At 45.7% G+C, this 22,568-nt stretch overlaps 1 protein-coding gene across 1 annotated transcript in view; it reads left to right on the top strand.

Annotated features, from left to right (window-relative positions):
- Window positions 1-6,117, top strand: part of TLR4 (toll like receptor 4) — a 76,551-nt gene extending 70,434 nt beyond the window's left edge. Inside the window, exon 5 of the mRNA XM_077306189.1 lies at window positions 1,660-6,117. Within this exon, the coding sequence (XP_077162304.1) occupies window positions 1,660-3,928 (2,269 nt within the window). The 3' untranslated portion in view covers window positions 3,929-6,117. The remainder of the gene's footprint in view (window positions 1-1,659) is intronic.
- Window positions 6,118-22,568: the final 16,451 nt, after the last annotated feature.

Genomic DNA, 22,568 nt, shown 5'->3' on the forward strand with positions numbered 1-22,568 from the left:
GGGTCAGACATGACTTGGTGCTCGCATGGGGGATACCTTTACCTTTTTAATGCATTTTTAAAATTTGTAAGCATTTATCGGGTGATATGACCACATATGGTCATGTTGACCTGCTCTGCCCCTCCCAAGATGGCCAATGATGGGTCTGGAGGGGGAAAGGCCCTGGGTGGGCATATACACAATTATGTTTCCCAATCATATTCTGGATGATGTTGCTACTTCTGGGGTTTCTCGAAGTCTGATTAATGTTTCATGGGTTTCTCAATGGTAGAAAAGCTGAGAAAGGCAACAACAGCAACAACAAATTTTATTTATGATCATTCAGACTGAAATTCAAACATACCTTTGGAATGTCAGGAAGATACAGAAAAACATTTTGGGTATAAAAAACCTTAAAATTATTAAAGATAAAACCTAATTGTGGTGAAAACGCAACATTAAAACAGCATTTCCAAAACAATATCTCATTACAGAATTCAGTTTAGATCAAGGGAGATACTTTGTGTCCTATATATAAACAGTTCAGTTTAGTAGCAGCAGGACAGAATTTGGCAATGGAGAAAGTTATTTGTCTGCATTCATCATTTAGAAGTTTCTTGGCCTTTTCCTTTGAAGAAGAAAAAAAAACCCACCTGTCTAGAATTGGCTGAATTAAATTGCATCCGATGAAATTGTACATAGAATAGTAGAGTAATACATGTTTGCTTGTTTCTGTCTGGCCACTACCACAGGGACATCGTCTCTGTGAGAAAGGGATTGTCTTATTGAGCCCCTCCAGAAGAGAAAGGCTGCAGTAAACAGTAAAATACAGGTACAACTACCACTGAGAGCAGTTTGGTCATTAGTTTCCTGTCCTGTCAAAGACATTTGGGAAAAAAATGCAAGAGGAGGTTGAAAAGTCTCCCAAGTCTTAGATGGTCTATAGTTGGGGCTTTATAAGGCAGCATAATTCAATCATAGGCCTGGCGGCTGTTTCATGAGCCCTGAGGGAACTGTTCAAGGTTCCGCAGGGCTCTGATGCCCTTTGGGAGTGTGTTCCACCAGGCTGGAGCCTGGCTACGACTGAGGCCAATCAGATCTCCTTAGGGACAGGGACCCTAAGAAGATGCTGCTGGCTCGATCTTAATGCCCTTTGGGGCAGGGGTAGTCAACCTGTGGTCCTCCAGATGTTCATGGACTACAATTCCCATGACTACAATTCATGGGAATTGTAGTCATAGGAATTGTAGTCCATGAACATCTAGAGGACCACAGGTTGACTACCCCTGACTACAATTCATGGGAATTGTAGTCCATGGACATCTGGAGGACCAGAGGTTGACTACCCCTGCTTTGGGGGACATAAAGGGAGAGATGGTCCCGCGGGCTATAGAGGGTTGAAGGTTCATGACATTGAATCTGGCCAAGGTAGCAATTCAGTTTTTTTAAAAACAGGTTCTCAAGCTGCCTGCTGGGCACTTGGCCCCAGTGTTTGGTTGTATCTATTCATTTATATCTTCTCATTTCTTTGGCTTACTGAGAAATCCCTGCACATCCCCCCCCCCAACAATCTTGATTTGCATGGACCGATGTATGAATTGTGTCACTTACCACTAGCATGTCAAATGACTCAAAAGAGCAAAATCATCCGTGGTCTTTTTCTCTTTTCTTTTATAATAGATGCCAAATCACAAGAATCAAAGACGATGCCTTTGCTGGACTCCATAACCTCTCTGTCTTGCTTCTGACTGGAAACCCTCTCCAGTTTTTGGGCCCGAGAGCATTTCAGGGCTTGCCTTCTCTGCATAGACTGGTGCTTTTAGAAACCAGTCTATCTTCACTGGACTGCCTGCCCATTGGACATTTAACGGCTCTTCAAGAGCTGAATTTGAGCAATAACTACATAAGTTCCTTAAAACTTCCTGAATATTTCTCCCAATTTACACATCTTAACCATCTGATTCTTCAGTCAAATAAGATCTCCTCAATCTCCAGAGAAGATCTGGATGTCTTGTCAACCCTCAACCTCACACTTGTGCTGAATAACAATAACATAGAATATATCCAGCCAGGGTCTTTTAAAGGAATTTACCTGCAGGAACTGTCTCTGAGATCCAGTTTTGAGAATCACAGCATTATGCAGGTAGGTCTCCTTAATATGACTGGCTTACGTGTTAACAGTTTAGTGCTAGGAGGTTACAGGAACCATAGGAAAGAAGAATCCTTTAATAAGAATCTCTTGGACGGTCTATGTCATATGGACATCCAGAAAATAACTCTCATTTGCACTGGAAATGCTTTCTCCAGAACAGATAGTCTTTCTGCTTGTGTGAACAACATCTCCACGGTACGGTTTGTGCACAGCTACCTAAAAACCATAGACTTCCCAGAAAATACCAACATACGCCATCTTGAGTGCAAGGATGCTAGGTTTCAACGTGTGCCTGTTGAAAATTTGGTTTCCTTGAAAGAGCTAAATGAGCTCCACATTACCAATACCAAGCAACTCACCGAATTTGATGTGGAAATGGAAGCAAGTTGGACTTTAACGAAACTTGAGGTCCTCGATCTCAGCAGTAACAACCTTAATACAGATCTTTGCTGGTCTTCTCTCAAGGAATGTTTTCCACACTTGATGAGTTTGAACCTTAGCTATAACCCATTAGTCAAAGTATCACCGCAGCTCATTGGCCCAACCACATTGAAATATTTGGATTTACAGCATTCTAGACTAATAGGTCCAGGAGCAGTCCCTGCTTTTCTGGGCCTTAAGAATCTCATCTACCTTGATATTTCCTATACCAGCATTTATATTAGCACAGAATGTTCATTTTGTGGCTTGGACAGCCTGGAAGTACTAAAAATGTCCGGCAACTCTTTTAAGGACAATCGAGTAGTTAATAACTTCACAAATGTCACAAAGTTGAAGATCTTGGATATTTCCAACTGCCAACTGCAGCATGTGTCTCTCAATAGCTTTGAGTTCCTCCATGACCTCCAGGAACTGAACATCAGCAACAACAAGCTCCTGGATTTATATCCAGAGTCATATTCACACCTAGGGGCCCTCACCATCCTGGATGTCCATTGTAATCAGTTGATCACCTTGACCACGAAGCATCTGGAGAACTTACCGAGTAGCTTAAAGAAACTGGACTTTTCTCAAAACCTTTTTGACTGCTCCTGTGATCACTTGGACGTCCTGCTGTGGATTAAGGGACACGAGGATCTCTTTATGCATGCAGAGATGATGAAGTGCCACAGCCCCTCAAACTTAGAAGATACACAGCTGATGCATTTCCACATATCTTCTTGCCAGGTCAGTACAACCACAGTGGCAGTCTTGGTGAGCATTTCTGTGGTTGTGGTCTTGTTGTTGATTCTGGTTTATAAGTTCTACTTCCACTTATATTACATGATAGTGTTGCTCAGTGGAGGTCATTCCTCTGTTGATCACAACAAAATCTATGATGCCTTTGTTATCTACTCCAGCAAAGACCAAGTATGGGTGAAGCAAGAGCTAGAGGAGACGCTTGAATTTGGAGTGCCGCACTTCTGCCTCTGCCTCCATTATCGAGACTTCAGACCTGGGATGCCTGTCATCACCAACATTATCAAAGAAGGCTTTCACAGCAGCCGGAAAGTCATCGCTGTGGTCTCCACCCACTTCTTGGAGAGTCGCTGGTGTAACTTTGAACTTGAAGTTGCTCAGTCTTGGCAGCTACTGGATAGCAAGGCCAGCCTCATCTTCGTTGTCCTGGAGGGTGTAGACAGAGTGGTTCTGCGATCAAAGCTGGGATTGTTCCGCTATTTGCGAAGGAATACCTACTTGGTATGGAAAGACAGGGAAGTCAACCGGCACATTTTCTTGAGGCAGCTAAAGACAGCTTTGCTTGATGGCAAAACATGGACTGAGGATGAGCAGAGATCAATGTTGATGAAGAAGTAATACTAGTAGAAGAAAAGATGGTTTTGAACTTTGCTTTTCACAACCCAAAGGAATCTCAAAGCTTCCTACCCTTCCTTTTCCCCCAACAGACACTCTTCAGGGTACGCAAGGATGAGAGAGCTCTGAGAGAACTGTGACTGGCCCAAGGTCACCCAGATGGCTGCATGTGGAGGAGGAGTATGGAATCAACCCCAGCTCTCCAGATTAGAGGCCACTGTTCTTAACCACAACATTGAGCTGGCTCTGTGTAGAGCTATATCTCCTTTTTGTATTTCTTTAAGCCTACTGAAGATTTGATGATGAGCATTCACCATCATGACAACCCTGAATTGGGAAGAATTCTGTTCAGGCCCCCAGGTTGGTGGGGAAAACAAGTAATTGCCTTGTATAAAGGTTTTCACTTTTTGTTGTTGAAGGTTCTCCTTCACCAGTTAGTAAACAGGGAAGCCTCAGATCAGGTATGCCACAGAACTTGACCTGATTGAGGTGTTGGAGCACTTTTCCCAAGAAGAAGGGATAAAAAAAAGACTGCTAAGGTGGGGAGGAGGGGCTTGGTACAGGTTAGGGTTGCCAGAGGCATGCTAGGTGTGGAGTATCTTCTGCTGCTCCCTGCTGTTGTTCAGTGGAACAGAAAGGAGACAAATTGGCAGAGTTCTCTTCTGGCCAGTAACATGGAAGTGATGGTGTTGCTTTGCACAATACTCTGGGAATTTCCCCAATCGCTGTGATTTTTATGGTGTCATCACTTTTGGTTATGGGGTTGGAATGATGCAGCACTGTCATGCACTGCAGTTCAATAGGTCTCTGCTTCCCAGTCTCATGCAAGTTGCCAGCACTGAGCTGGCCACCCAGTAGAGATATATAAAATTATGTGTAGTATAGAGAAAGTGGATAAAAAACATTATTCTTTTCCCATAATACTAGAATTCAAGGGCACTTGGTAGGGTCACTACTTACAAGTTCAGTGGAGCCACAGGAGAGGAGAATGGAGGAAACAACACATGAATATCATTTCCTGTTTCAGAACAGGATGTCATGATACTCTAGGAATTTTTAAAAAATCATGGTGAAATCTTTATTGTAAAAAAAAAAAATCACAGATCTCTATGGTAACCCTCTCTCTATTTTAAAATTTCAAGCATATCATGATGTCACTTCCCATTTCAAAAGAGGAAGTGACTTCCAAGAAGTCTCCTCCCTCATGGTCCCAGGGACTGCCTCTCAAGGTAAGGGTAAGCATCCCTAGCATCCAATGAAGCTGATGGGCAACAAAGTCAGGGAGACAAAAGGAAGTACTTCTTTACTCAACAAGTAATTAAATTGTAGAATTCACCTCCAGAGGAGAGTGTGATGGCCATGAGCTAGGACGGTGCAGGTGGGGGATCCTCTACTCCAAGCTCACATTTCCTGCTGCTGCTCTAAGGACCAGCAGGAGAAAAATTTAAAAATGTCCGTCAGCCCGACAATGTGACCTTATTTTGTAGGAAAACCTAAACATGAATCATTTATGTTCTATGTAAATGTTCTACAATGTTTTATGTAAACCACCCAGAACCATATGGAAGGGTGGTATAACAATCTAAATAAATAAATAAATATTTCTCTAGGAATCACAGGAAACTTTGGTAAAATCTTAGCGTTTCTGCTGAAATAACAGAGCATCACCAGGAAGTCATTGGTGTGATGATGTCACTTCCTGTGTGATGCTGGCAACATGTCCTGGGCCTTTCCCTTTCTACTGGTAAGTCCCCTTATCAGCCAGCTGAACTGTGGTGGTGGTGGTGGGGGAGGGCCTGGTGGCAGGGATCCCAGATCTCCAACAGAGGAATCCAGCAACCCTACCTGGAACTGACATCATCTTCATTGATGCTTTTCCCCTGTCCCTGCCCTCACCCTGTATCTTACGGGTTCCCAGGTCATGCTTAGCTATCCTCCCATGACCATAAATGGCTCTACAAGAGCACTAGACAGAATCATGGAGGATAAATCTATCAGTGGCAACTAGCAAAGGTGACTAGAAGGAACCTCCATGTTCAGAGGCAGTAAATCTTTGAACACCAAAGCTATGAGGCAACATCAGAGGAAGGCCTTAGCCTCTATGCCATGTTGGCCTTATAGAACAACTCTAAGTGAATTAGGAGATGGGACTGGGTGGACCACTAATCTGATCCAGCAAGGTTTTAATGTTCTTGTGCTACTTTATATTGGAAATATAATGGATTTATATTGGAAATATTGGATGGATTTGTATAACACTAATAGAAATTAGGAGCAATCTGGAGCTAGACCAGACTTCTCAGTCATGAGCATCTAGCTCGTAACCTCTCTAATGCTGGGAGTAGAGGTACTGCCCTTCAATGTCTGATCTCCTTTCTCTGGGATCGCATGTTATGTGGGCAGTCACCACTCCACCGTAGCGTCGCACACCCATGGCAACCCTTCGTGACACTCCTGCACAGACCCTGGCACCAGAGGAAAAAAGCTAGGTCAAGCCGTGCAAAGCATAATGGGAGAGCAACGAAAACTTTCTCTCAAGCAGGACTTGGAGCTAGGCTTCCCCAAACCACTTGCTTGCAAACAAAAGAGGAGTTTGTCAGCACACCTGGCAAGTACAGAGAGACAAAGGCATCCCATCCAAAAAACCCCTCCAGCCCGCCAAGCATATTGTCTTGTAAAAGGAACTGGCCACTCTCTTTCAACACCAAATTTAATCCAAAATTTGGTCTTTGTCCTTTTCATTACTACTATCCCCAGGCACAAGCAATCATCCAGGATATGCCAGAAATGGGCCATCAGTGCTTCTAGACAGGAAATATTTCTTCATATTCCAAGCAGCTAGTTTCTTTGTCTCAGCAACCTATTTCTTTGTTGGGGCAAGGCCAAGTTCTTTACTGGCCATCAAAGTCTTTGTCCAGCCTCTGGACAAGGTAGGATCAACCCCCTATCACCTCAGGTCACAAATTTCCTCTAAATATCGGTCTCCCACAGCCACAGTCAGTTTCCAGGCTACAGAAATGCTAGTTGCCCTTTTAAATCCATGATTTTAGGATTGTTAAGTAGTAGAAGAAAAAGAAGAGTTGGTTCTTACATGCTGCTTTTCTCTACCTGAAGGAGTTTCAAAGAGGTTTACAGTCGCCTTCCCTTTCCTCTTCCCACAACAGATACCCTGTGAGGGAGGTGAGGCTGAGAGAGCCCTGATATTACTGCTCAGTCAGAACAGCTCTATCAGTGCTGTGGTGAGCCCAAGGTCACCCAGCTGGTTGCATGTGGGGGAGTGCAGAATCAAACCTGGCATGCCAGATTAGAAGTCCGCACCCCTAACCCCTACACCAAGGTGGCTCTCCTTCACCAAGCGTAGTCACCAACACCAAGTTGGGATTTAGTTATTTTTTTATCTATCACACAGTGTGTCTAGTGTACCCAGGAAGTCCAATGATCATCTAGGAGGCAAACAAGGGACTTTGGGAGGTGGTCTGCCACTGCCAGCTTTCATGTCATGATTCCTATTGGAGGAACCACCACCCAAATCATAGAATCATAGAATCACAGAATCATAGAGTTGGAAGGGGCCATACAGGCCATCTAGTCCAACCCCCTGCTCAACGCAGGATTAGTCCTAAGCATCCTAAAGCATTAGAGGTCTTCCATCCAAACTGGGGAAATTGGAGATGGGGAAATTGGAAAATGAGCTTTACCAACTTCTGTTTCCATATACTAATGTTTAATAGCCCATAAGCCATACACCTAAAAAAAACCACAAGAATTTGGGGGAAAAAATCCCCAGTAAAACAGAGGTTTGCCCCATCTACAATGCAGAAACTGCTCAAAAACAATCTTACTCTTATATTAACAGGAAAGGATGAATATTTCGGAGTCCATTTTCTCAGATATTAATCTCTGCTTCATATTTTAGGCAGTAAACAAGAACAGGGAATAATAATGAAGTTCTGCCGTTTGGCAGTCACAGTAATTTTCTGTCAACCATCCTGAACCCCGAGGGGAGGGCACTATAAACAAACAAACGAATGTCGGTTTGAAGGTATCGGATGAAAACAACAACCCTTCATCTGAGCTATCAGTACTGTGCTGCGATGTGTGATGCATATGACCGTCTTAGTTTAGGAACTGCCCCCAGGCTCCGCCTACAAATAGAATCATAGAATCAGAGTTCCTAAAGCATCATGACATCACTTCCTGTTTTGAAACAGGAAATTTTTCCAACTGGAGAATTCCTGGATTTTTTTTTGGAGCGGGAGCTCAGGAGGGTGGGATTTGGGAAGGGGAGAGATGAAGATAAAGTGCCATAGAGCAGTGGTTCCCAACCTTTTTATCACAGGGGACCACTCAACGCCGGGGACCACTCACCGGGGACCACTCACCGCCTTTTACTGAGGCCCGGTGGGGGGGTTAGTTTCCTCCTCTACTCTCAACCACTGCCCTAGCGCTCTCTGATCGCTATGGTAATGTTTAAACATCCCTTCAAAATAAGATACAGACACGCCACAACAATGAACATATGGAACATTTTATTTTCATGGAAATTTTAACTCACGACAATGACAAATCAATGGGAACCCTGAGCTTGTTTCTCTGCAACAAGATAGTCCCATCTGGGAGTGATGGGAGACAATGACACCCGAAGTGCATTGTAAAGGGCCGGGGGGGGGGGGAGAGAAGGTGTCCTTCAGGGCCCACCTCCAATTAGTCGACGGACCACATGTAGTCCGCAGTCCACAGGTTGGGGATTGCTACCATAGATTCCAACTTCCAAAAAAGCCATTTTCTCCTGGGGGACTGATCTATGTAATCTGGAGGTTAGGTATAATTCTGAAGGGTTGGCAACCCAAAGTGCCAGGCTGTTGTGCATAATGCTCTTTTCCCTAAGGCAGTGAACAGTCCAAATACAAACATTTTTAAAAATTGAAACACCTGAATGGATCTCCCATCAGTTCATATAATAAACATCTCTCAGAGCATATGCAAACACAAATACACGCACACAAATCAATATTATCATGCATGTACTCTAAATTATCAATGTAAAATGGGCAAAACTGGGTTAGGGAAAGCGAGGGTGAAAGTTTTACGGTAGAGTGGTTGATGAGTGGAAGTGGAAAGGGCAAGAGCAAATAGGAAAGGAGATGTTGGAACAAAGACTTGAAGGACAGGGGAGGTTAAAACATGGGAAGTTGTTATTTGCGCTGGGGAAAGCTTGGTGTCGTCGTGAGAATCTCTGTGCTGCTGCCAGTGGTTCTTAGAGGCCACTAGGGAGAGCAAAGGCCAATTCCTATGCAATTCCAACTATTATTATTGGAGGAGGAATCAGTTTATCTACTTTCATGCTGAGCGCATTGAATTTAGCTACATGACGGCAAACAAAAGTTATGAGTGAGGGCTACTTTCCTGCCTTCGCTCTGAGCAGGAGAGCATTGTTATTCCCTCCCACCGTTTCTCAGCATTTTAACCAGAATGATAATATGCTGCAGGGATTGGCTCCCAAATTACGTTCCTGTTCACCACTCCAGAAAGAGCAGTCTTTGTCCCCTTGCCATTGCCCCCAAGAGTTGTTGTCAGCAACATGCGGTTCGAGCAGACTAGTGTGAGACAAAATGAGGTTGCATTTTAACATGGGTGGCTTATTTATTTATTTAATTTATGTACCACCCGCTCTAGTGGCTCAGCGATGAAATTTCGGGGATGAAATGTCCTTCCCCATTTTAGAATGTTACTGACCTCTCGTCTGAAGACTGAAACAGACCCACTGTCTTCCCCCTGGATGAGTAAAGTACCTGAAGAGGAAGAAGAAGAAGGATAAGAACTATTTCTTTTATACCCCACTTTTCGCTGCCTAAAGAAGTACCAAAGCAAGTTACAAACACCTTTCCCTTCCTATCCCCACAACAAACACCCTGTTAGGTAGGGGGTTAATACAGTGTTAAAGAGAACTACTTTGCGAGAACATTTCTAAGAAAACTGAGACTAGCCCAAGGTCTCCCAGCTGTTCACATATGGAGGAGGAGTGGAGAATCACGCCCACTTCTCCAGATTAGCATACACCACTCTTTAACCATTACACCACGCTGGCTATTCTGCATCTAGGGCATTCCTCAAGGCTAGCTGGGCCAGATATGCAAAAGCAGCCTTGGCCAAAGGCAATATTAGTTTGCATTTCAGCAGTGACAATTTGAAATCATCAGTGAAGAGAAAATAAAACAGGGAGAAAAAATTTGGCAGCGTGGGAATTTCTGCTCTTGGATATGACGGCGGAACTACAACACTCTCATCTCTTCCTTTTCCCAAGTCTTGTTGACAAACACTTTGCAGTGTAAATATGTTTCTGCCACAGATCCCAATGTCCTAAGACTTCTTCATTATGATGGTTACTAGAGGCAAAGCCCGTTGTATCCAGGAATACAATGGGTGCTAGAGCTTGGCAGTGGGAAGAGGAAGGGGAGGAGTTGTCCAGTCTGTAAGGGCATGGGGTTGAATGTGAGTGTTGTGTGGGAGGTTGTGGTGGCATGGTGGCAAATGAGGCCATGGGTGTGGAGATATGGGTGTCAAGAACCTGTGGTGTGGAATGTTCATTGAGTGTGGGAGAGGACTGACCATTGGGAACTGTGGCATAATGGTTATAGATGAGCTTTCCAGAGCCATGTCTTCACATATGTGAAGGGAAAATCAGACTGGAGACTCTTCTTAGGGGAAGATTACAAGGCAACCAATTCCTCCCAGTTCTTTGTCATTTCCCTTCTTGTGTGAATTAGGCCACATACACCGAAATGTCCCCCTGCCCTAATACACATGGGGTAGTCACAGTACACAGGTGTCCACCCTGCTCCATCTTGAGAGTTAGGACAGCTTTGGGGCAAAAAGGGCTGGCGCAGCCTGTGTTCTCATCCCCCTTGGCAGCCCTGCTGACCTCCTCTCCCTGCGGTGGTCAGGAGCAGACTGGCAGCCATGTCTCTTAATTGCCCTGGAACTCTAGTCTGTCCTGGTGAGGGCCCAATTGGCAGGCGCTTTGCACCTTCCGATTGGCCCCTCTGCTTGTCAGTCTGGGGCCAAGGGGCCAATCCAGGAGTTTTGATCCCGGACTCAGCCCACCCCAACCCTTCTTACTGTTTTATTAAGAGGGACAGATGCTTTAGGGATAATAATGGGTTTGGGGATGCTGACAAGCAGCTGGGGGAATGATAATCAGAGTATATGACGGATGCATTGTTTATATGGTAAATGTTTGTTAGGATGCTGATCTGATCTGTGTGGACTTACTGGAGCCAGGTTGTGTAACAAAAGAGATAACCGAGGGCTGCATTGTGTAACACAACACCCAATTAAGGGGTGGATTGCACCATGCAGTACCCAGTTTGGTGTAGTGGTTAGGAGTGCCGACTTCTAATCTGGCATGCCAGGTTCGATTCTGCACTCCCCCACATGCAACCAGCTGGGTGACCTTGGGCTCGCCACGGCACTGGTAAAACTCCTCTGATCGGGCAGTGATATCAGGGCTCTCTCAGCCTCACCCACCCCACAGGATGTCTGTTGTGGGGAGAGGAATGGGAAGGTGACTGTAAGCCGCTTTGAGCCTCCTTCGGGTAGGGAAAAGCGGCATATAAGAACCAACTCTTCTTCTTCTTCTTCCAATGGAGGGCTTGTTAATGGGTTCAGAAAACTGGCTTCATATGGATTTTTCAGGGATGGCTGTGTGCCACAGAGCAGGTAGGAAGTGAAACAACCTGTCTGCCAGGTCTCCCCTGGCCACCAGTGGGATATGGGGGAAAGGGTAGGGTTGCTAGCTGCAGTTTGGTGATGTACCCTGGGGAGGACAGGGACTTCAGTGGGGTACAGTGCCACAGAGTCCATTGGGGTGGGCAAACTGTGGCCCTTTTAGATGTCCATGGACTACAATTCCCATGAGCCCCTGCCATACTGATTAAGGAGCACTCATCTCCAGACTACAAGAGATCACTTTCCCTGGAGAGCAATGGATGCTTTGTGGGGTGGACTTTTGGCACTATACCTCACAGAGGTCCTCCCCAGGCCCCACCCCCAAATCTCTAAGAGTTTCTTAACCTTGATCCAGCAACCCTACCTCCCTTTCCTCTGCTGCTGACCAGAGGGGAACCTAGTAACCCTATGTTCAGGTAATATGGGCAGATTTGCTGGGTTCCTTTAGGTCAAGTGTTCTGGAAGGGGCTGAGAATACTATTCAGCCACAACTGCTCCCCTGACTTGACCCTGATGGGCACTAAGGGCCAAATTATTCAGGTAGAATCAGTAGCTGAGGCCTTTTATGTGCTGCCAGTGCAGGAGGTAAAGCTCCCCATCCCCTGAGACTAAAGGACTCCTTTCACCATGGCATTGATGCAACAAGGGCTCCGGCTTTATTTTGAACCTTCCCTAAGACCTTTGGAATGATCAGCCCTGAAAGCAGGAGCTTAGTCTTAATGCCCCTGTCAATGCTTTCTTCCAGCTAGCTGACAATTTATGCCTTCCGAGATCCCCTACATTCACAGCTGAATACATTAGCCAGAGGACGACAGAGGGGGATTCCAATTAGGATGGAAGGAAGACAGGTGGATTTTCTGTCTGCTGGTGATTCCGTTGAATGCCATCACAAAGGATGGTGGTTGGTGTGTTTTCCCCTTTCTCGTCAAGCTGAACCGGAGATGGTCAAGGACATGTTTGGTCTCGTGCAATGCGGGGCAAGCAAATGAAGTGCCACAATAGCACCCCGCCTTTGCTGTATGGGGCAAAATGACCAGAAATTCTCCAATGTGATAAGGGAATCGCCCCCAAGAACAGTGATGTCTTGATGATGCCTGTCTTGGGCAATCCATCCCAAAGAAAACAGCCCGAGAGCTAACTTGGTGCAGTGGAGAACTGCGTTTGATTTCCCACTCCTCCCCATGCAGCCTGCTGGGTGACTTTGGGACAGTCACAGTTTTCTCAGTGCTCTCACAAGCCATGGTAGGCTACCAGAGACTCCGTCAGGTAGTGAAAAGTGGGGTATAAAAACCAATTATCTCCTCCTCCTCCCTCTTCCTCTTCTTCTTCTTCCCCTCCTACTCCTCCTGCTATAACTACTACTACTACTTCTCCTTCTCCACCTCCTTCTCCTCTTCTCTGTACTCTTGATCCCATTGACATCAGTGGACTTACAAGGGTAAATTTTGTTTTTAGGGTCTTACAGTAATGAAAGAATTCTTATTTATTTTGTAGAACGTTTTTATGCTGTCTCTCCAGGAACCTGTCTGAGGAGACGTACAAAATAAAAGTTATGAAAACAAAACATTAAACCTTATTGACTGAAATATAGCATTAAAAAGCTGCCACTTAACTATGAAGAAGAAGAAGAAGAATGCTCATATGCTGCTTTTCTCTACCCGAAGGAGTCTCAAAGCAGCTTCCAATCACCTTTGACTTCCTCTCCCAACAACAGGCACTCTGTGAGGTAGGTGAGGCTGGGAGACCCTTGGTATTACTGCTTGGTCAGAACAGCTTTATCAGCGCCGTGGCGAGCCCAAGGTCACCCAGCTGGCTGCATGTGGGGAGTGCAGAATCGAACCCAGAATGCTAGATTAGAAGTCTGCACTCCTAACCACTACACCAAACTGGCTCTCTGGTTGCTGCCTGCTTAGCCTCTGAAGGTGGGGGCACAGAGAGCAGGACTGGTGGGGAAGATCTTCATTGGTGGGCTGGGCAACATGGGAGAAGGTGGCCCTTCAAGAATATGAATGAGACTTCTGCTTCCAAGGAAGACTCTTTTTCTTCTGGGTTTTTCAAAAATAATTTCTGCACAGAAAATGCCAAGTGTCTCTGCTCAGCAAGAGTCTCTGTTGAGACGTGCCTCTGTGGATACCTCACTGTGCTGACCCCAGCCACCTGCCTAGCAACGAGCACTAGAATTGAGTTATAATTTTGTACTTGGTTCTGCCAGCTAAAGAATATTTATCTCACCAACCAATATATTCCTAAATCCAGTCCCCTGAAAGCAAGTTGTGAAAATTAGCTGGAAGGCATCTTTGGATGTATGTAGGTGGGTGTGTTTTTTATTGAGGACAGAATTTTTATCTTGAGAACTCCCTGGGTGACCCAGTTTTGACATAAACACACATGCACATCGCCACAATCCCCTACTTTAATATCCTTGTGGCACTGAAAGCAGATTTTGATGCAAAGTAAAGCTGACAGGGTACGGGAACAGCGTACCCTCTTCCTCATGAGTTGCACCACAATAGCTCTCAAGGTGACCCCAACCTTCAGCCAGAGAGAGTTGCTTGTATGTGTATTTACCTTTTCTGAGCATTGCTTGAACAGTCAGATCTATATAGAAAGTCATCCCCCCCCCAGGTATTGAAAACAATTATTAGCTGGAAATTACTTATTAATTGATGCTTTTCTCCCAGACCGAAGTTTGAACATTAGAGATGTTGCCTTCTGTACAATTACCAGTATAGAGAGTATGTACATTAAGTGGAATGATCTTCTCTTAAACTTTAAAAAAAATATCTTATCATTGGGAGTCCTTTCATTTTTCATTGCTAGTATTCTCAAGATGGTTTCTTCTATGCCATTATATCCTACTAATGCCAATATATAATTTTTTTTTCAAGTTCTTCAAATCAACATGGCTAGCACATTGTTAAATTGTGCTCTCTTCCTGAATGGGGGCGGCTTCAAAACACCAGAAACCGCGGGAGGGGAGCAGAGGCTGGCACCTCCCCCCCCCCAGCATCCCCCTCCTTTCCACTCCTTTGCCACTGGCTCACCCGGCCAGCCCATCGGGAGCTCTCTCTCTCTCCCCCCTCCCGCTTCAGAGTATTTTGTGGGAGGGAGGGCCCGTCGCTGCCATGGCGAGATGGGGCATGCATGCACAAGTTTGGCGGGCCCAGCGAGTTCCGAGCCGGGAGGAGTTCACAAGACAGCAGCAGAGTTGGTGAGCCCAGTGGGGGGGGGGAGCGCCGTCGCCGCCGCATCCCTTAATTCTGGTCACCTTAAACTATGGGCACTGGGCGAGCATCGGGAGGCCACTAAGGGCAGCTATGCCTATCCCAACTGAAGTGCACCCGGCGTATAAGACGACCCCCCCCACTTGGAGGCATGTTTTTTAGGGGTAAAAAGTCATCTTATACGCCGGCAAATATGGTAATTGATTTAGGTGTGAATGTAGCAGGCTTAGGGTAGTGTAGTTTGCACCAGGAATTCCAAATGTCAAGTTGTTTGATGTGTGGGAATGCTGTTATCTCTCCTTGACCTTGAGGTTGGAGGTGCCAGTTGTGTCTTCCTGGCCTGGATATGAAGGATGGCATCTGGAGTGTTTCGTACCCAAATGGGGGGGGGGGGGGAAGCTGGGAGCCTGGAAGTTAAGAAGGGGCAATGGTTCCTAGAAGTTTAGTCTTAACAAAGGTTTAGAGATGTTAGCATCATTGCTTCCTCAATAAAGAGATTTTCTTCAACAAAGTCTGCTTGTTGGCAGTTTATAGGATCGAATTTTATCTGACATAATGCATAAAGTTTTTAAATTTGGGAGTTTTTAAATTAGATTGTAGTATTAATACTGGTATTTTTCTAACTGCTTTATCTCTCAGAATCCTCATGGTGCAACCCTATTAAGCCTACAGACATTTCCTTTTTTGTTAACATTTTGGTTTCTGGAGTTTCGTTTGAGGTAAGATTTTTCTTATTTTTGTTCTGGCCAGTCACAGCTGTACCAGAGCTCTTTCAGCTTCACCTACCTCACAGGGTATTTGTTCTGGGGAGTGGAAGGGAAGGCAATAGTAAACCACTTTGATACTCCTACAGATAGTAAAAAGTGTGATATAAAAACCCAGCTCCTCCTCCTCCTCTTTCAAAGTATATCCCACCTTCTCACCCTCTATATATTCTTACCTATACTTTGTCCTGTGCATGTTCAACCCCCTTACTACCTCAAGGAAGTGCACTTGTTTCTTCTTTCCAATGATCAAACCTGGAAAAAGTGAGCAAGATTCATTCCACTGCGTTCGGTGCTTCCTAATGAGATGATATCTCTGCATTGTGTTGTGAGACTTTGCTCCTTAGCTTGCTTTCATTAAAGATCTCTCTGCCTTGAGGGTCAGAATGTTCTTCTCTAGAGTGTCATTTTGGAGCCTTAATGACAGGAGGCTGCCGGACCTTAGCCTAGCAAGCTATTTAAATTGTTCTCATTTGCCTGATTGGAGCAAAAAAGCATTGACTGGTTTAAAACTGCTGACCTGTACATAATTCAGGTGCTCTATGTTATATATAGCTTATATTTGAATAGAGGCATGCAAAGGAAACATGGAGACAGAGATTGAGGCCAACAGATTGGTGGCAACAAGCCTCAGACTGCTGGAGAGACCTTTACGGCCATTAGCCGAGATGCCATGATGACAAGGCATGGAATGTTCAGAAAGTTTCTACTGGAAATAAATGCAGGTATAGAATTGTGAAACTCCAGTCCTAAGAGCATCATAGACTTTTCCTTTGGGAGTGACACCTGGCTGGGTCAGGAGACACGGTCTACAAATCCCACCCTTCCCAGGAGTACGCAGTCCCAGTTCATGTCAGGACCACACATGTGCCTGGGGAGTGAAGATGATGTTAAACGAATGCAACTGTGTTTCAAGGGAGGTCGGAATTAATCAATAGGTAGGCAGCAGGAATAAGGGAAAGTCTTCATTGGACTAATCTGCTTGTACCTCCTGAAGTCTCTTTCTTTCTGCTTCTTGGCCCTGTTACTTCCAGGAGCTTCTCCCTCACACTCTGCCTTCCTCTGTGTTCCTTCTGTCTCTTTTTCTAAATCAAGAACAGTCATTCCACACACATTGGACAATGCAGTTTCAATGTGCTTTTGCAGCTGGATTTTCTTTCGTGCAAAACATAAACATTTCCCTCTAAAGTGCAATATCCAGTGTGAACCTCCAGTTGTACACTGATGCAAATGGCGTAGATCCCCATACATAAGTGTCTACTTGTACCACACTTTTGCTACAGATTGGAGAGGTGTAGGCTGGACTTGAGACTCTGTCATTTAGAATCTAAAGCAGGGGTGGCCAAATTGTGGTTCTCCAGATGTCCATGGAGTACATTTACCATGAACCTCTGCCAAATAGGGAGCCATCATTTGACCACCCCTGATCTGAAGAGCCACCGTTTGGCCACCCCTGTTTAGCGTTGTCCATACCAGCTCTGGACAAACATTACCTTCTCAGTGTTCTAGCAGACCTTATCCACAATGTGGTCTCACCAGAGAAAGTAGTTTTTACTGCTTCAAGTTCCTGCTTATTTGGTTGCACTTCCAGGAGACCATGGTGCAAGGGAACCATAGGCCCCAAAGACAGGAAGCCTCCAGCAGTTGGAGGGTGCAGGTGAGAGGACTCATGACTATGGCATTGCTCCAGGTATTGCTAGGGGTGACAGTCCCCAAGTATGACCTAGGGATCTCCTGGAATTACAGCTCGTCTCTAGGCTAAAGAGATCACCTCCTGCAGAGGAAATGGCTGCTTGGGAGGGTGGACTCCATAGCATTAGGCTCCACTGAGGTCCCTCCCTGTTCCAATCCCCACCCACTCCTGACCCCACCCCCAAAGTCTCCAGGCATTTCCTTACCCAGAGCTGGCAACAATGGCTGTCACCTACATTCAACCAGGCCCCAACAGATATCTTTGCTGAAGCTTCTTTGGTCACAAGAGCCTTCTGAATGGAATCAATTGTGTATTAGATTTTGGGTCAAAGAATACAGAGGCACTTGAATCTTTCCGCTCTTTCTTAGTGATCTCAGCTCATGGTACACAGAACTGAAAACCCCTGAACACCCCCCCCCCCACGCCCCCAATATATACAATACAGAACAAAAGAACTTCCCACAGTTGCAGCCAACTAGATAACTGATTGGTTTAAAGTGATTGGATCCCTAGTGGATCTGGCCACATACAGTCCAATCAGGGGTACGGTGCTTGCCTTTGATTCTACTGGCTCCCATGAGGAGACCAACCAGGCGTGAGCCAATCAGAGGCAGAGGATTATGATCCTTCCTCGGACCTCAAGCTCTTGTCCTAGGCAGATCCACGTTCACAACAAGGCCCATGGCCTCTGCCTAGCAATGACTGATCTCCTTCATTAGATAGAACTCTGGCTGTAAGCATCCAAAATCGCAGCTCAGGGAAATGTTTCAGAAGGTGCTTCCCCTGGTGCCAGCAATGGGAGAAAAGCAAACAGTGGAAGGAAAACTGAGTCTGAGGCTGTGTTTTAATTGGGGGCGGGATTTCAAACACTGGTCAGGCACAGCTAAGCCTCTTTCCCTAAAGGGCGCATTGTATCTCCTTTAATAGCAGGCCGGTTGGGGAGCAGCACAAAGGCATCTAAGTGGTGATCATTAAAGACCGAGAGGCATCATAGCATGTGTGCAATTAACTGTAATTAGGAAGAGAGGGCCTGGAGCAGAGCAAGCCGCCAGCCCTGGGGATCCCACTGCTCATTCCGCACCACAAAAGCTGAGCAGCATATTCAAGCTCCTACTGTCCGTTTGGGGGCACAATTCAACCACATTTAAGCATTGATTGAAAATCCAATTGGCCTGAATGGGAGAGAGTGACGCGTCCGTCTAAGTTCTTCACTGAAATAAATGGGGCTCCAGCGAGCTCAACACTGACTGCCTAATGCCCTTCATTCATTTTAAATTACCTATCTGCTGCAATCCTCTTCTTTGGCTGCCTTAGCTTTTTGAGACTAGATGGGTGACAAACCAAGAAAAGGTCTTCTTGGTCGTGGCATCAAAATTAGAGTATTCCCTCCTTAGGGAAAGCCAATTCTGCTCCCTCTGTCGTCGTCTTCTGCCAGCAAGTTATCTGTTTTGTTTTTGATATTCCTTCGTTGACTCTCCTTCCTGTATTATGATAAAACATAGAGTTTCTGGAAAAGTTTAAGGAAGCATGATGTCACTTCCGGGTTTCCTCTGGAAGTGAGGTAACACCATTGTGCTCATGCTGTTTTTTTTTTTCTCAGTTCATTTTTACTTCTGTCAGCTGCTTGAGTGGGCGACGGAAGCTGGGGATGGGGGATCTCCTGAAAGAATAAATGCTCCCAGAGGGTACCTGGCAATGTCTCTCTTTTAGCTTGTATGTGTTTTATTTAATTGTTGCTTTTATAGTATGTATTGTCCCAGTGAAGCACGGGAGAATGCCGGCTTATTTCCATAACTTGGCAAATCCCCTCCATCGCAGAGCGTTTTCGCTTGCTCGGCTTAACGCCTTTCCATCCAAAGTATTCCAAGGGAGATTTGCCAAGATCCCCTTCGACTATGTACCTGTGAATCAAGTTCTCCTGACACCATCCAACACATTTTATTGGATTGTCCCTTGTTCACTGAACAGAGAAGGCAAATTATACCCCTAATACCAAAACGGAGAAACCATTCAAGAGACCTGATTTGCCAATTTTTACTGAGTGATAAGGATGCCGACGTCACCTTTATTATGGCTGAACTTCTGTCCTCAGTTTTTAAACTTAAACTGTCTGACGTATCTTAACTAACTTTTTTTATCCTGCTAATCTGCTCTATGCCAATAAAGGTATTGTATTGTATTGTAGTATGTATTGTAAAAGCTTGTTTGAATGCTTTTGATTGACTGGCTTCTTAGGCACCTTATGCTTGGTAGAAAGGCACCATAAAACGTGTGAAATAAAATAAAAAGGAATACATTGTGCATCAAGGGCATATGCCCTGCTTTTCTTCCCCACATGTCAAGGCAACATAAATAATAGCCACAGACAACTTTGTCCAGGCTCTCTCATCCAAGGACTGGCCAGGTTGCTAAATTTTGGCAAGGTTGCTTTAGCATGGGCTTTCAGATAGGGATCTCAGCCCCCATGACCTATTATGCACGGCGGCTGCTATGCTGGGCAGCCGCTGTGCTGTTGTGGCAGGGCAGGAAGCCCCACCATTCCCCGTGTATGCCCGGGGGTGGGGCGTACGGGGCTGCCCCGGCATAGTGTGTGGACACGTGCTGTGTGGGGGGGCCAGGAAGCCTGGGCTGCTGCCAGGTAGTATAAGCGGCAGCGGCCGAGGGGGAAGTGGGGAGGGGCTGGGGGGAAGTGGGTGGCCACCCTCCCATGTGCTATGGCAGGGGCAAGGGGATGTCCATGCCAGGTCTACGGCTCTGCGAAACTCTCAGGGGCAAGCGGTGTCCCTACAGGGACACTGTAGGTCGGGGTCAGGCAGTCTGAAAGGCCCAGCACTGTCAATTATGCACAGTGCCGGCCTGCTCCAACCCCTGCCAGTGCCCGCAGTATCCCGGGGACTGCGGAAGTTCCCGCATTCATATAATGCGGGCCTTCTGTGGTCCTGGCCCGGGCCATGCCCACGCTGGCAGCAGGGACATGCATAAGTGGGGATTTTCCCTGCTGCCCTGACGCTGCCAGAGTGGGCATTCTGGCCCAAGTGAGAACTGGGGAATTCCCTGAAATTACAGCTCATCTGCAGGCTATAGAGATGAGTTCCCCTGGAGGAAATGGCTGCTGTAGAAGGCAGGCTTCATAGGACTGCATCACACTGAGGCCCCTGTTCTCTCCAGGCTCTATCCCAAAATCTGTTGCTTCCCAACTCGGCTCAGGCAGCCTTACTTGTAGACTGCCTCTTGGTACAATCTGGTAGCTGCAGCCTGAGTCATGTCTTGCCTTCCACTTTCCCCCTCCCCATTGTATTGTTGATTGAGCGACCAGCATAGCCATGTTTGCCTAGAGGCTTCTAGACAATCCCCTTTGTCTATCACCTCTGACTCGCTGTAAGCCGATCTGCCATGGGAAATCTCTTCCCACACCTCTGTAGCTAGACACTTAGATTCATTAACACTCATCTCTGGACCTGGCTAGGCCATTCCCCAACTTCCTACCTATGGAAAATGCCATCATGTGCTCTATCATGTCCCCATCTCGAGACCAGCATGACCTCCTCTCCCAAAAACCTACTATATAAACTCTGCCTTTGCCAAGCCAACGTGTGCTTCTGACTTGGATCCATTCAGAACACCCTCCACACTTGTCATGCTGCTGTCTGACATCTGCCTCAAGGACTGGAAAATATACTGATTGCAATCGTTCTCCCTTTTATTTTCCTCTCTGTTTGACTGTTAGTGTGCCAGATATGTTTGTCTATTTCTTGTATTATTTTCTTTCTAATAAAGATTGCTATTATTTTACTTTAGCTACCTGTTGTCTGCCTTGAGTTCTAGAGGGTTCAATTACCTCGTAAACATTGGCAAAAGATCCTTCATGCTATGTTACCAAACCTCTCGAAAAGCAATTCCCCACTGCTCACAGACACGTGTTTTGGACAGATGTGAGTGTTTCTGGTAACACAGTGGGACTGTTAGATGCAAGCCCAGGAAATGTGTTGGTCGAATCTTTTACCCCAGCAATCTTATTTATTCATTTTGTCCCTGCAGAATCTGAAAAGTGGCTTTAAACAATGACATTAAAAAAAACGATGAAAAGAGAAGCAAAACAGAGGAAAGAAGCAATAAAAGCATCTCACTGAAAGAATACAAACAACGTCTTCTAATGAAGGCCTTAATTGGCAGGCAGGCTGATATAGGATGAGGTGAGGGGACATTCATCATTGTTAATTTATAATAATAATAATAATAATAATAATAATAATAGTAGTAGTAGTAGTAGTAGTAGTAGTAGTAGTAGTAGTAGCAGCAGCAGCAGCAGCAGCAGCAGCAGCAGCAGCAGTAGTAGTTTATCAGTTAATTTGTATACCACCCCTTTTGGACTAGACATCTTGGAGCAGTGAACAACAGAATGAAACCTAACAATTCATTTCAGCAAACAATAGAAGAATATAAGATTTTAAATTATATGTAAAATACCTCTATAGGTAGTAGTAAAATACCGGTTGTCAGCACCAATAGTAGGTGATTTCTGACCTATTGGTGTTATAAAAGGAGGAGGTGGTGAAAGCTGGTGGGGGGGGGGACGGGAGGGAGGTCCAGTTAATTGTATCGATGCGTTTCCTGATGGGCCTCAACCTGGCAGAAGCCTAGTAGGAGAGCTCCATCTTGTATAGTAACTTGTATAGGCTATAAATAGGGGTGCCAGCCTCAACCATAAGCCCATTGGAAGAGCCCCATCTTACAGGCCCTATGGAACTGTGCTAGTTCCATTCGTGCTCTGATGTTCTGGGGAAGCTCGTTCTACCAGGCAGGGGCCAGGATTGAAAAGCCCTGGCTCTGGTCGAGGCCCATCGGGCCTCCCTCTTTTGGGTGGGGGTTTGCTGGGTGATTTGCAGTTGCAGAGCGGAGTGCCTTCTGGGGGACATATTCAGACAGGCAGTCCTTTATACAGAGCCTTGCAGACCACCGCAACTTGGTTGTAACGGCTTGGCTGTAGTTATAACGATGAAACCTACAGCCCCGTTTTGTGGTACCTTGTTTAACACAAGATGAACAAAATGACAAATGTTTGTCCGGTGTCCTATTTGGCGGAAACGCTGTAATTTAAAAATGGCCAAATGACTCAGTGATTAAACTGCATCCCTGTTATTTCCACCCCAATCTTGACCGCTTATTGACAGGCTTATTAACTTCTGTCCCCCCTTCAATTCACTCTTGGCTTCTACCCGAGCGGATGGCCCAGA

The sequence above is a fragment of the Paroedura picta genome, chromosome 12, assembly GCF_049243985.1.
Source record: "Paroedura picta isolate Pp20150507F chromosome 12, Ppicta_v3.0, whole genome shotgun sequence".
Classification (NCBI taxonomy): domain Eukaryota; kingdom Metazoa; phylum Chordata; class Lepidosauria; order Squamata; family Gekkonidae; genus Paroedura; species Paroedura picta.